The sequence below is a fragment of the Myotis davidii genome, unplaced genomic scaffold (assembly GCF_000327345.1).
Source record: "Myotis davidii unplaced genomic scaffold, ASM32734v1 scaffold221, whole genome shotgun sequence".
In the NCBI taxonomy this organism is placed as follows: domain Eukaryota; kingdom Metazoa; phylum Chordata; class Mammalia; order Chiroptera; family Vespertilionidae; genus Myotis; species Myotis davidii.
In genome coordinates, this window is record NW_006293349.1 from 7,267,344 (window position 1) to 7,281,436 (window position 14,093).

The 14,093-nt window shown below is 43.1% G+C and overlaps 1 protein-coding gene across 3 annotated transcripts in view; it reads right to left on the reverse strand.

The window, feature by feature from the left end:
• ANKRD44 (ankyrin repeat domain 44) overlaps positions 1–14,093 on the reverse strand; it is a 131,401-nt gene that overhangs the window by 65,735 nt on the left and 51,573 nt on the right. For 2 of the 3 annotated variants that reach the window (XM_015566103.1, XM_015566104.1), the window contains exons 9-13: positions 10,696–10,810; positions 5,146–5,228; positions 3,941–4,058; positions 1,713–1,781; positions 126–266 (exon numbers count right to left, since the gene is read on the reverse strand). In XM_015566103.1, the coding sequence (XP_015421589.1) occupies positions 126–266; positions 1,713–1,781; positions 3,941–4,058; positions 5,146–5,228; positions 10,696–10,810 (526 nt within the window). The remainder of the gene's footprint in view (positions 1–125; positions 267–1,712; positions 1,782–3,940; positions 4,059–5,145; positions 5,229–10,695; positions 10,811–14,093) is intronic. The other variant, XM_015566105.1, reaches the window with a different exon arrangement.

Here is a 14,093-nt window from a genome sequence, read left to right on the forward strand (position 1 = left end):
GTCTCTAACTATCTGGGTGAGCGAGATGCTGCATCCCAGCATCCTTGAGGCAGAATGAAGGAAATTAGCCAGCCGCCCCTCCCGCTCTCCGGCCCCAGGGGACACAGGGACAAGGCTGCCTTTACTTTCTGTCCATGTCGGAAGCCGCGGCGTAGTGCAGAGCTGTCCTGCCCCAGTCATCGGTCTCGTTCACGTTGGCCCCCGTGGTCACTAACACCTCGATGCAGTGGAAGTGGCAGTTCGCAGCTGCATAGTGCAAAGGGGTCCTGGAAGACAGGCGGCAAGGTGTGACCTCCCTCAGGCGGCACACAGGCCCATGAAGGCAGGGTTCCTACGGGTGTGGAGAGGTCTTCGTCCCCCAGAGCGCGGAGGCCAGGGGCGGTGCCTGCTGTGAGGCTACAGAGACAGTGGCTTCAGACAAGGCCGTCCACCCGCAGACCCGCCTTCCAACTCTTCGTGCCTCTCCTGGTGCAGGTCGATGTCACTGCCCGGATGAAACACTGCAGGCCATCCCTCTTAGCCTCCTATCTCGAATCAATCCTCCATTGACTTTCTAGTTGTTCCGGATGAAGAACTCGGCTTTCTAAGGTCCGATACCCACATCTGACAATCCTGTCCCCCCTGACAAGGGCCCATGTGAAGCTGAAGACCTCCCCAAGTTGGTCCCGATCTACCTTCATGGAGTGTCTCTCTCTCCCCTAGATGAGCCCATTATTGAATCCAAACGAAATGACCTGAGGTTGTCCCTGTCATGCTCACACTCCCTTCCACTGTGCCAAATTCCTCTCATCCCTGGAATGCAGCAGGGAGCAGTATTCCACCCATGAAAACCCCACTCCACCGGAAGTTCTCTCTCTTCTGTCTGAGATCGCTGAGCGCCTGTCTGGGCCTCTCTCATCCTGTGCTGCCTTGATGTTAGCTGTTGGTGTTGTCTCACCTTCTCCACTGAACTATACGGCTAATAGGAAGAGCGATACACATGGAATCTGGAGCCCCGGGTTCTGGTCTGGACAGGTGTGCAGGCCAGCCCCAACCACACCCCCTCTCCAGGCCCGGGCATCGTCCTTCTGGCTACAAGGACCTCGGGTCCACTCGAGTTCTGAAATCCCATGCACGTGCACAACTCGTTTAGTTTCTCTGGGCTCAATTAAAAAGGATAATGAGCATCTCCATGTACCTCATGGAGTTACTATGAGAAGCCAAGCGAATAACATTTAGAAAACACAGCACTTGTAAAGCATACCACAGAGCAGGAATATAAGGTTTTATATCACTTATTTTTAGTCCTCAATTATTTTACAGTCCATCTGGTGTTGCTAGTATCAGGGGATACTAGCCAAACAAATTGCTAGAAATGGATTAACTTTTTTTGTCAAGTACCATTTATTAATTTTCAAGTCCAACTAATTTATATTTTGTAGGCAATTTATGGGCTCTTTGACCACTTGATTTACTCCTTTTTAGTCCAAAAAAGGGAAAGTATAAATATTTTACATGTTGGATTGCTTATGCTTTTGTTGCTTTGTTGGCGTTTCGCTACAAGGACTTCCTTCCGAGGATGGACTCTTCCAACTAGCTCCCCGTTTACCATCCCATCATCACGTGACAGCATTACATGACAGCATCACATGACAGCATCACATGGCTTCCAGATGGACTGCTCCCTGCTGCTGTCAGTTAGGCACCGGAAGCAGAGTTCTCTGTTTACATACCTCCCACACTTGTCCTTTTTGTGGAAATCCGCTCCACTGCTCTGCAAGAGTTTTATACATTCCACGTTACTGGAAAGACAGAGAACATCATTCAGGGGTGGCGGCGACCTGCGGGGCTCGCTGCAGGAAGACCTGTGTTCTGCAGAGTGCGGTGGCGGGAAACCACAGTTCCAGCTTTAGATTCTAGCAACACCCTGAACATACAGCAAGGCCATATTAAGGACCTACGGTTCCTACAATTATTTTTCCAAAGCTAAACGATCAATACGAGAAAGAGCTTGATGAAACATTTTCAATTCCATGACGATGGCATTTAATGGTTATTATATGATTAAACCTGTCAGTGATGGTCTCGTCATGTACCCTAAAATTCTCTTTCAAAACCATCAAGAGTGTGGGAAACAGCCCTCTCAACCTAGGGTCATGTCACCTTTAAACAACGAGCCAGACTGGAGAGCATCACCTTTCATCATGGCAGAATGAACTCGCCATGACCACCATTTCTGACCCAGACCTTCCCTCATAGAAAATGAAACGGCTGCGTTTCCCTGCCTTTGTGGTCTCAGGAAGTGAATGTGCAGAACCACGCTGAGAATGATGTCGTGGAGCGCAATGATCTTCCAACGCTCCTTTGTCATTCGCAGCAGCGATAAATCATGTTTAGTGGAGAGCGAAGGACCCACCGAAGTGAATTTTCCTATCGAAGGGCGTGTAGTTAAATATTAATTCTAATAGGAGTTACAGACATGGATTCAGAATGGTGTGCTCACTTTCTGTACAGGCCTGATATTTTTTTTTTTTTAATGTGGACATCAGAGGAGACAGTCATCCATCATTGTTCTAAACTTCGAATACTAAGAAGTGGCCTGGGATTTACTGTTTTATTATCATTTAACTAAGAAAAATGATCTCGTTCATGATAAGCCTGAGCAGGGCTCTCCCCACCCCACAGCCACCCGTCATAGCCACCTTTCTCAGAGAACGGGCTGTTTTAGCCATAAAACATGAGAACTTTCGAGACCACTTTGGGCTGGGGTAGCCTGCCTGCTGATATAAGCACCTGTCCTTCCCGCATGAAGCCAGAGGCTCAGAGACAGACAGAGCCCAGGTATGTGGCTCACAGAGCCCACGTGATCTCGGGGAATGAGGTGGGGGGAAGGAGGGCCTTCACACAGACAATAGTGTGGTGAAGGCCTGGGGTATAAAAATAATAAGACAAAATTATAAATATAAAACTAGATTTCAGACTTCAGAAGGAGACCACGCAATAAGGGGCCCTATAGCTTCAGTCAACCCACTTCTAATATACAGGCAAGAGGAGAGGTGTTGTTGGTTCTCAAGGATTAGGAAATTGATTAAGAACCAACATCTTGCCCTGACTGGTTTGGCTCAGTGGATAGAGCGTTGGCCTGCGGACTGAAAGGTCCCAGGTTTGATTCTGGTCAAGGACATGTACCTTGGTTGCAGGCACATCCCCAGTTTGGGGTGTGCAGAAGGCAGCTGATCGATGTTTCTCTCTCATTGATGTTTCTAACTCTCTATCCCTCTCCCTTCCTCTCTGTAAAAAAATCAATAAAATATATTTTTAAAAAAGAAAAAAGAACCAACATCTTACCCAAACAAAGCCATCTGAGAAAGGCCAGGTTTGGCTGATGAGTGGTCATACATCAAAATATATTGATGAGAGCCTTAATCTCACCACTGATATCAAAAAGAGTATATCTGATGAAAAATTATCTTTACAATAAAAAAAAAGGCAAGGGTTAAACTTCTTTCTTATCCTTTGGGTTTTCTTAAGCGTTGTTCACATTTAACTGCTACGAAGACTTAAAAATAAGGACAAAAACGTCTGTAAATGAACTCAACCTTGGATTCCCTCGATCACATTATTTTCTTTCAGTGTAGCGAGTACCAAGGAGATGCATATTCTATAGGGTGAACATCTATAATTAAAAAAAAAAAAACGGAAAGGAAAGAAAATGAGGAGAAAGAGAGAATAAAACTAAAGAAAAACTATTTCTAGATGAGATGGGCTAAAATTTTTCTCTGGAAGGACAATAACGCAAGTAAATCTGGAAAATGTAATCCAGCGATACTTGGTGTTGGCAGAAACGGTTCTGACCCAGTTCACTAAGGAAACGGCCTTTGAGTCCCAGACCACTGGCGTCCAGTGAGAGGCATTCGTCACTAAGAAAAGGAAGTCACAGCTGAAATTGCGCACTACTCACCCTCCTGCAGCAGCGGCATGAAGGCACGTTCTTCCGAATTTATCTGGGGTGTCTATTTCAAAGCCTGCAGACAGCACGTGCTCATTACTAAACAAGGACACTATGCTATACTTTTGTCCTAGTTAAACCACAAGAAACATTGCAGAGACAGAAAAATCAGTTAGTAGAAAAACCAGAATGCAAAGCAACTGTAGTCAGAAAGAGGTTGTCATGGAAACACACGAATGGGAACCGCTCAAGCGTGGCAATTGTATAGGAAGAACTGGGAAGTCAAGAAGAATTTATTTTCACGTTCAGCTCTGGGTGAGCCACAGCCCCGTATTTCAACCCCAGGATAGACACTGATGGAAGCCCACTGGAGGCAAGGAGGGCGACAGCTGGGCAGACAGGACACACGGAGAAAACACGGAAGGTGCAGGAGGGATCCCAACATGCCGGCATAGAGAGTTTCTTAATGTATCATCAGCTGCAGTCGGTCTGCGGTTTGGGAAACGTGCTCTCATGCAGGGAGGCTTTTTAGACATGCCAAAATCAGCGGGAGCAGGATCCACCACAGGTAAAGTACTTAAAGGGGTCAAATGCTTCTGGAATATCTGCGGAATTGATTCATAAACAATCTTTGCCTTGCAGATCTCCATGGCCTTTGACTACATGGAGGTTGGCAGAAGCCGTGATAAGAAAGATTAGCAAGGCTCCAAACCAGAAGGGATTTCTTGGTTCCTAATAGGCCCACATTAAAAATAACTAAATAAATAAAAATGAGACCTAATTGGAGGGGCTCAGCCACGGTGACTTTTCAGAGCCCACGGAGTGGAAAGGTCATATGATATTTTCTATTGTCAAAATGGGGGCAGGGGGGAGATTTGGCCGCTTTCCTTTGCTGAAAAGTATTAAATGCTAAGCTACCATTTTAAGCTTGAAAGAAGTTTTCTCCATTTATGACAAACGCGCTGCGAGCTGCGGCCACTGCTGCCTGCCTCTGACTCTGGATCCCCCGAGCTCTAACTTAATAAACAGACAAAACTCTCACTCAGGGACAGCAATGCTGACATTCCAGCAGCGACAATGCCCAGGTTTGCTGGGAGCTGCCCAGAGCAGGCGATGCATGAATGACATGAAGCACTGGCAGCTCTGAGCAGACGCGGGAAGCCACGGGGCCCACTCAGGACACATCCAGCCTCCTCACTGGTGATGGAGGGACTTACCCGGCGACAGCAGCTTCCGGCAGCAGTCAGAGTGAGCGTTCAGGGCAGCTAAGTGTAAGGGGAACATGCTATGGATCCCACACCTGAGGAGGAAAGAAACAGCAGCTCACGGGAACAGCTCTCAGGGGCCGTGCAGATGGACGATGACCTTTCTAGGTGTTCTCTGCGCAAAGTCAAGCCCACACACCTGGCTCAGGGACTCTTGGCTGAAATAGTTGTGCAATTCTTCCACTCGAGAAGTATGATGCACTCATTTTCTACCTTAAAGTCATAAAGTCCTGGACCTAAATCAGAAGTAAAAGCCCCTAATAATGTGAAGAAAATGTTTCACATAAACATTATGTGACTCTTTACATTTAAAATTAACTTCCTTTTCTTTTTTCTTTCAGGTTAGCAATTTTATATTTCATTCATTCATTCATTCATTCATTCATTCATCTGTTCAACACTTTCTAAGTATGAGATACTATATTAAGTGCTAGAGCAGTGGTTCTCAACCTTCCTAAGGCTGCAACCCTTTCCTCATGTTGTGGTGACCCCAACCATAAAATTATTTTCGTTGCTACTTCATAACTATAATTTTGCTACTGTTATGAATCATAATGTAAATATCTGATATGCAGGATGTATTTCCATTGTTACAAATTGCACATAATTAAAGCATAGTGATTAATCACAAAAACAATATGTAATTATATATGTGTTTTCCGATGGTCTTAGACGACCCCTGTGAAAGGGTCATTTGACCCCCAAAGGGGTTGCGACCCACAGGTTGAGAACCACTGTGCTAGAGATAAGACAAACTCTCAACTTCGAAAGCAACCTGCTTTATTCCTTGAATTAATAAGCAAATATTTAGCTTTAGCCAGTTTGGCTCAGTGGATGAGCATTAGCCTGCAGACTGAAGGGTCCCAGGATTAATTCCGGTCAAGGGCACATGCCAGGGTTGCGGGCTCCATCCCCAGTGGGGGGCGTGCAGGAGGCAGCGGATCAATGATTCTCCCTCATCATTGATGTTTCTATTTCTCTCTCCCTTTCCCTTCCTCTCTGAAATCAATAAAAAGAAAAATAAACAAATAGTTATTATTGACCTACCATGTACCAAGCACTTCACTAAAAGTTAATAACGGCTGTATTATTGAAAATACCATTTTCGGTGAGAATAAAAACTGTTTGCCTTTTGCAGGTAAAACTCCATCTTCCTAACAGACCTTTGTCCTGCTCACGAGCCCACATCAGGATCCTGCCACAGAAGCACTGCTGGGAGTAACAAACCTGATCTGGCGTCTATTTCAAAAACCTAGCAGACGTTCCCTGACAGTGTTCCAGAAAGAATCTGTAAAAGCACTCTCAGATTCTTCCACCACAGCACAGTCCCCAGGATGTGCCCCTGGGGGGCAGGCAGCTTCTGATGGCTGCGCCTTCTGCCTCCAGGTCAAACCCTCCTCTTCCCATCACCTCTCCTCGAACATGGACCCCAGCCGGGTGCTGAACTGTAGTTCACAGTGAACAGCATCATGGGGAAGATCCTGTGCACTTACAAGCACTTGTATTGTGAGTGATCGTTGCTCATTACATCTCATTTTACTCAAATAGTAGATTTCAGACTTTGTAAGCCCTCTGCATAGCACAAGCGAGGTCATCTATTTACACCTGTGGGTACATTACCTAAGATTCCTCTCTGGCACTAGTGGCCCGTTTTCAGATTCTATGCATCATAAAAAAACGAGATTTGAATTTGGTTAAGTGTTGGATACATGAGCTTCATTTGCTATCTCAAAGGTTATTCTGATGTGTGTGGATGTGTGAGCGTATATCCGTATTCACAGATCTCTCGTGGTATTCAGAGTGTCGGCGAAATCGGAGTCTGCCGGCAACGAGCCCCCTCTCTTTCCATGAACGCTTCTCTCTATTGATGAGTGTTTTGGCTCGGTCTTCCCTCCGTCCCTTTCTTTTCCCTTCATGGAGATCTGCAGCCCAGGGTCTATAATAGCTGGCATCCATCAAGGCATGCAATTTGCCCGTCGTCCGGGCAGTGTCACGCACAGGAGCACTGCTTGTCATTGCCTCTCTCATCATTTACGAAAAAACCCTGCAAAGCAATTGCATCAGCGACAACCTGGATGCTCACAGAGAGGAAGAACGCGCCGGAGGAGGGGAGAGCTTCCTGTCTGTGCTGCTGTTTCTATTGCTCCCTCGTGATGCCAGTGAGACACGGCAATTTCTTCTCCTGGATAGCATGTTTTCAAAGCTTCTAACTACATGGAACTGCAAGCTATGAGGTTTTAGCTAACAGTTTAATTTATTTTGGGCAGTTGAGGCAAAAATATATGATTAAATATCTCTGGACATTTCCAAGAGGAAGATGGGTAGAATATTTTCTAGGGTGGTTTTAAATTCCTGAAAAAACATGAAATCCGAGATTGGATTGTGCAAGATTTCTTTGAGACTTCTTCATTTTATATACATATATAAAATATTAAAATATAAATATGTTAAAATTTTATATTATATACTATATGCATGATATATTTATATATACAACACAATGGATATGTGTACAATATATAATGTGTTATGTATCTTCTATAATATTAGGATTTATTTTATAAAGAAACATAAAGATATATATTTATATAAAATAATACAAGCAAGTGAATTGATGAAAATAGCGTAAGAAAACATAAAAAGTGTAAGTGATAACATGACAGCAACAGGATTGTTTAATAGGATTATATTCTATAATCTTCATGATCAATATTTCCAATCAACCATACCACTTACACTGTCTTTAGATAATTCATTACGTTCTACATTAGCTAAATTACCTCTCTCTTTTTTTGCTGTTACTTATAAACCTGAGAAGATAAGGGCGGGAGAACTCCTAAAATGTCTAGCAAAAATACTGTTTGGTTTATATTTTTTATTCCATAGTTAATAAAAAGTCACTACCTCAGTGCAGGTTTTAAAAACATTAATTTGGACTCAAGTTCTACTGGCATTTGAACTTGAATATGCTGCTATGGTTCAAATAGGAAAACTAAAAATTAGGCCGACATTGGAAAGAACATAAAAGTAGAATTCAGAATCTCTGAATCACTTCAGAAATGATTCGTGCGTTTCAAAATAAAATTCCTCCTTTATTGCTATTCAACAAGACTGCTCATAAAGGAAGGACTGTAAAACCTTTAGCAGAAAATGAGGAGTCGACTGTCTTAGAGGTCAAATAAGAAGGACCACTCTTACATCATCAGGCCTACATCCAGGAAGGCCAATCACTGAGGGTGTCAGCTAACACCAAACTTAACAATTTGTACGTGGCAGGAAAGAGGCGACCAATTCCAGCTAAATGGCTCCATTTATTTGACCAGACATAAAATTAATGGAACGCATTTGTATTAGCTATTTCTAATTCAGCTGTAAGCTGGTGTCTCCTACCCAGTTACTTCAGGATAAATGAGGCCAGAACAATTTGCAGACAGCTCTCCGGAATGAGCAAAGGACTTCTGCACCATTGGAATATCAATTCTTTCAAGTGTTCGCCTTGGCATCAGAGAGACATGGCTATCCCTCCCCATTTCTAGTCTTTTCTAGAACCTTCCCTTAGTCGGGGGTGGGGAACGGGGCCCGCAAAATCATTTGGTCTGGCCCCGCCAAGGCAACTGCAGAAGGGACTCGAAATTCAATAAATCTAGGAGCTTTTTTCATAGCAACATGAATCTATATTAAGTGAATTACAGTGAGCGAATGATGTTAGAAATACCCAAATGCGGTTAAGGGAGGGGACGGGGTCAGAAACTTTGAGTTTGAGTTTAGTCTTGCTACGTGCTGGCTGTTTGGTCTTCAGCAAGGACAAAGCAGTTCTCTCATCCAGAAAATAAAGATCATGGCGTCGCTCTTTCTTCTTTCTTACCTCTCTGAGCTCTAGAGCACGGTCTGAGGTTGGACTCTGGGCTCGTGTCCCTTTATGGGGGCTCAGAGCCCTTTGGTTTTCTCCTCTAACTTTTTCAGGTTTGGGGCGCTTATCTCTAGGGTTTTCATTTCTCTTCCTCCTGACCAACTGTGCTCACTTCTTGTTCTGTCTTAACTGCAGCAGCATTCGGGATATCGTCAAGCAGGTAACTGTTCTGAAACCCACCCCACCTCCCCAGGCCATTTACATTTGGCTCACGCTCAAGCAAGGCTTTTTATCCAGTTGTACAAAATTGTCAAGTAAAATAAGATTCCTAACAATATGCTGCCCTCATATTGTTCTGCCCCTGAAAATTGTTATGGTTACCCACAGTCTCTGTGATCAAGGCTACACTCTTGATTCAAGTATCTAAGGCCCTCTGTAATCTGGTTCTACTACATATTACTAACAAATAATAGTTAACATTTAATGATAGCTTATTTTGTGATAGGCACAAATAACATGGATTATCTTGTTTCATAACCTTAGCAGATGTACGTATATAATCCATACAGCTCTTAACCTATTCCAGAGAGCTTTACTAGTAATTAAGTCCTTTCATCTTTATAAACAAACCAATGGGTAAGTACTATGATTACTCCCACTTTTCAAATGAAGCAACCAAAGCACAGAGAGATTGAGCAATGGGCTCAAGGCCACACAGCTCACAAGCAAAGCAGCTTGGCCTGGAGCCTGGGCAGTGACAGCCTGGGCCCCGCCTGGGACATGGCGCTGCCTCTAGGCAGAGCATGGCATCCCCACACACACACTCCTTGAGCCCACACTCTTCCCAGAACTGTACCCTTTTCATCTTTTGTTCCGGCGTTCCTCTCTGCTTGGGGTCTGCCACCCTCTGCCTACCTAAACCTCATCGCCTGAAGGCTGTTCTGAGCAGTTGGCCACACAGGCGCTCTCCACTTCTTGTCCACACTCTAGGGCATACTGTCTACACCAAACATCTTGCCACCTACGTCCTGCTTCATTTGGAACTTTACTATATGCTAACTTGCATGGTTCTTTGTCGTGGGCAGGCCTTGGGCCTCCAACACAGTGATGACCTCCTTGAAAGTACCAACCATAAACTTCTGAAATTCCCCACAGCGCCTGGCCTCGTGCCAGCTGGTCCAGATGCCCTATACATCCTTGTTTGAAGTGAAGTGTGAAATGAGGTCAACTCCCCCTCCCTATGTAGCACATTTACTCAATTGGACCCTATAATTACATAATTAAGATTAAGCAAGCATCCTGAATAAATTCTAAATCTGTCCACGTATGATTCATTTTCCCTGCTGACCTGACATGGAACACGGGGAAGAACTGCAGAATATTACAATGCAAAGTTAGGAATGAAGCTCAAGTCTCCTTAATTAAAACCACTGGAATAGGCCTCTTATTGATGTGGCTGAAAAATTAATTTGGTTCTTCCTTACATCTGTCATTAAAAGTCACTTAATTTCATTCAAATTTAATTTGTCCTTAGCATAACGGTACAGATCCACCTGAAGCTGGATAAACGGGCCTATCTACCGCACAGCAGAACCCTTTTGGCAGTATTTCCACACGTGGCAATCATTCCACCGCATTTGGCAGTCACCTACTTGGCTGTGTCCGCTCCGCTGGTGATTAGGGTGTTAATCAAAAGCTCGTGGCCATATCTTGCAGCCACATGGAGAGGAGTGTTGCCGTCCTTATCCACACAATCGATTTCTCCTCCTGGAAAAGATTTTTAACACAGGAGATAACGTAAGGACCCAGGCTGATCTGATGCTACCTTCTCTGCTAGGCACTCGTGGTGATCAGATGTTGATTGCTTCCCTACTCTGTGCATCTCTCCCCCGAAGTAGAGGAACACTTTTCCATCTGCAGGAGGGGGATTAGCAAAGCTGCATGGAGGGAGGTCTGTTAGAAACGCTTCTGAAAAAGCTTTCCATATTGTCACATGAGGGCCTTTCATCTTACAATCAGATCCCTGCTCTGAAGGGACAATATAATCAAATCCTATTCAATGTAATTCTGAAGACATACTCATTTTCTACTGTACCTGCTGAAGTAAAGATCTATGTAGGCCTTATACTAAAGCTAAAGAACCAAGGCGAATAGAGAGTTCAGGAAAATATTTTATGTAGTTTGGTTGTCTAATTTAAAATATGATGAGTAAAATAAGTAAAAGCATGAACTGAACTGAACTGAAAATATATTTTTAAAAACTATCACATTCATCATCTGTAGTCCACAATAATATAGTATTTCCTTTATATTTTGTCTTTTTCCCCAACTTTTTCTTTTACTTCATTTCTTTTTCTGCTTTTTATATACGTATATGTCAATATGATTAGTCTGTTTTTTCATGTATTTGAGGAACCACTTAAAAATCAGTTAGACATATGACATTTCACCATAAGAGCAAAGACATGTTCCTACATATCCATAATTCCATCATTATACCCAAGAAATTTAACATTGATATAATTTTATGTAATGAACAGTGCATGTTCCAATTTCTCCAATTATACCAAAAATGTGCTTAAGAACTATTCTTAAAAATTCCAGGATCCGATCTAAAATTCTGACAGCATTTGGTTGTCCTGCCTCTTTGTTTTCCTTTAATCTACGAAAATCTTCTTGCCTTTATTTATTTTTTAGTCTCTCGTGTCACTGGTACTTTGGGAGGCCAAGCCAGGCGTCCTGTAGAGTGTTGTATTCTGGAATGGCCTGATGATTTCCTTATTACTAGATTCAGGCTACACATTGTGTCAAGAATACCCCCGAGTTGATGCGCATCCCCCCCTCCATCTCCTCAGCAGACACGTAAGGTCAAGTTATTCCATTACTGGATGGCGCATCTGAGAAAGTTCTAAAAATGGATGAATGCACAACAACGTACTTAGTGCATGTTTCAAAAGTCACAGTTGGATTTTTACAAAGCCCCACTCTCACTTCTATCCCTTCCACTTCATCCTCAACCACATCCTGTAGAAATCACCTGCACTGGTTTGGGTTTATGTTTCCTGTGTTTCTCTGCAAAAATAAGCATCAGGCTCTTTCACACGCAGCTCTTTTCCTTTTCACTTAATGCCTCCTGGAATTCACCTCCGGAGACCACTTCTTGGGGATCTTCCTCTCCTCTGTACAGCTTTTGGGTTTCCATTGCCCGGATGTACCCGTTCACTGCCCCAGTCTCGTATGGATGAGCGTTTAGGTTGTAAATATTATTCTTGCTATTATCAAGAACGCTGTAGTGAATAACCTATGGCTTCGTATTTGTTGGGTATATCATCCGGGTAAATTCCTAGAAAGGGGATTTCTAGGTCACGGGGTAAAAGAAAGTGTGGTTTTGCCAAATTTGCCTCGTTAGGCCCTATGCAATTTTGCAATTTCTGCAGCAAGGTATGTGTGCCTTTACCCCACAGCCTATGAGTACTGTCAAGCTATGAGTACTGTCATGTGATGGGTGAGAACTGGCAGCTCAGTGTAGTTTTCACTTGAATTTCTCTTATCAGGAAAGTTGGGCATCTAGTCATATATTGAAGAACCATTTGTTTATCTTTTCCTATGAACTATTTGTCATTGCCTTTTGCCCATTTTTCTAAGTCTGTGTGTGTGTGTGTGTGTGTGTGTGTGTGTGTATAAGGGGGTTCTTTTATCCCTTGATTTTCAGGGCTCTTAAAGTATTTAAGAGATTACCCATTTATCAGTAATACATGTTGCAAACATTTTCCCCCTGGAATTTCATTTGTCTTTGGTGTGTCACCCTAAAAAATATTTTTGTAATGTACCAATTTTTCATTGTACTTAGATTTTAAGTTGTAGTTAGAAAGGCTTTACCCACATCCTGGCAATAAAGAAATCAACGCGAAAATATCTGCCCATCAAATCTTTCTAACTGTGGTACAGTGCTTATTTTTTAAAACCAGTTATTCCTATCAACTATAACCATTTCTGTAAAAATAAAAGTAATGATTATATATCTTTATACTGTGCATGCATATACATTCTTAAATACAGAGAGAAACCTGGAAGTGTCACCGAACTGTCAATAGAAATTCTTGAGATGGCGGTGGGGAGACATACTGGTGAATATCATGGGCAATCTGGTGATTTAACTTTGACAATGAGCATGTCCTAATTTTATAATCAGTTAAAATAAGAAAATAAAATTAGATAGGATCTTCTAGGGACTTAACAGATTGTTTACTATGATCCAAATTTAGAAGCATCCAACTTAGATCAATCATTTTTATGACATGATGTAATCTTGGGGACAGGCAGCCAGCTGGTCTCCATGGATACCTCAGAGCAATCCTGGTACATGTACTTGTCTAAGAACGGCCTACCGAGGTCGGCCTGGAGGGTCTACCCCTGGAGCTGGTCGGGAGATGAGGGGGGCAGGCCCCCAGACTGCAGAGAAACCTCACCCTGAACACACACTGAGTCACTCAGGTCCTTCACAGCCAAGAGCCGGCAAACCTTTCTCAACAAATGTGAGAGCTGCGCGTTTACCAGCCTCAACGATGCCAAAAACTGGGTAGAAGAAAGAAGAGTGAAACATATTGAAAAGGGCGGAAAAGAGAGGCTGAGTCGATAGTTTCCTCCAGTTGTTGTGCTATCATTTAATAAGTCCATTTAAAACTGTAAAAACATAGACACTTCCACGCATGCTTTTATTGTCATTTAAAATACAAGTAAAAAAATAAAATAAAGCACATTTCAAGAAAATATAATTTGGGTAGTTGTTATCCAGCAATGTTTTATAATAAAATAGGTCCTCTAGATGAATGAATTTCCATTTTCCATTCATCCAAACCTTTCCATTTCTACCTGAAGACCTTAAAGATGTTCTTGGAATGCAAATTAAATGCCTTTGCTATTCATTTAAAGGTTGCAAGTTAAACACTGGTCATCTGTCCTGGATCGTTAGTGAGGAAAAAAAGTATCTGCGTCTAGAAGAACGCACTCGCGCACTCGTCTGAAGCTAGTTCCATCGCACACGCAAGGA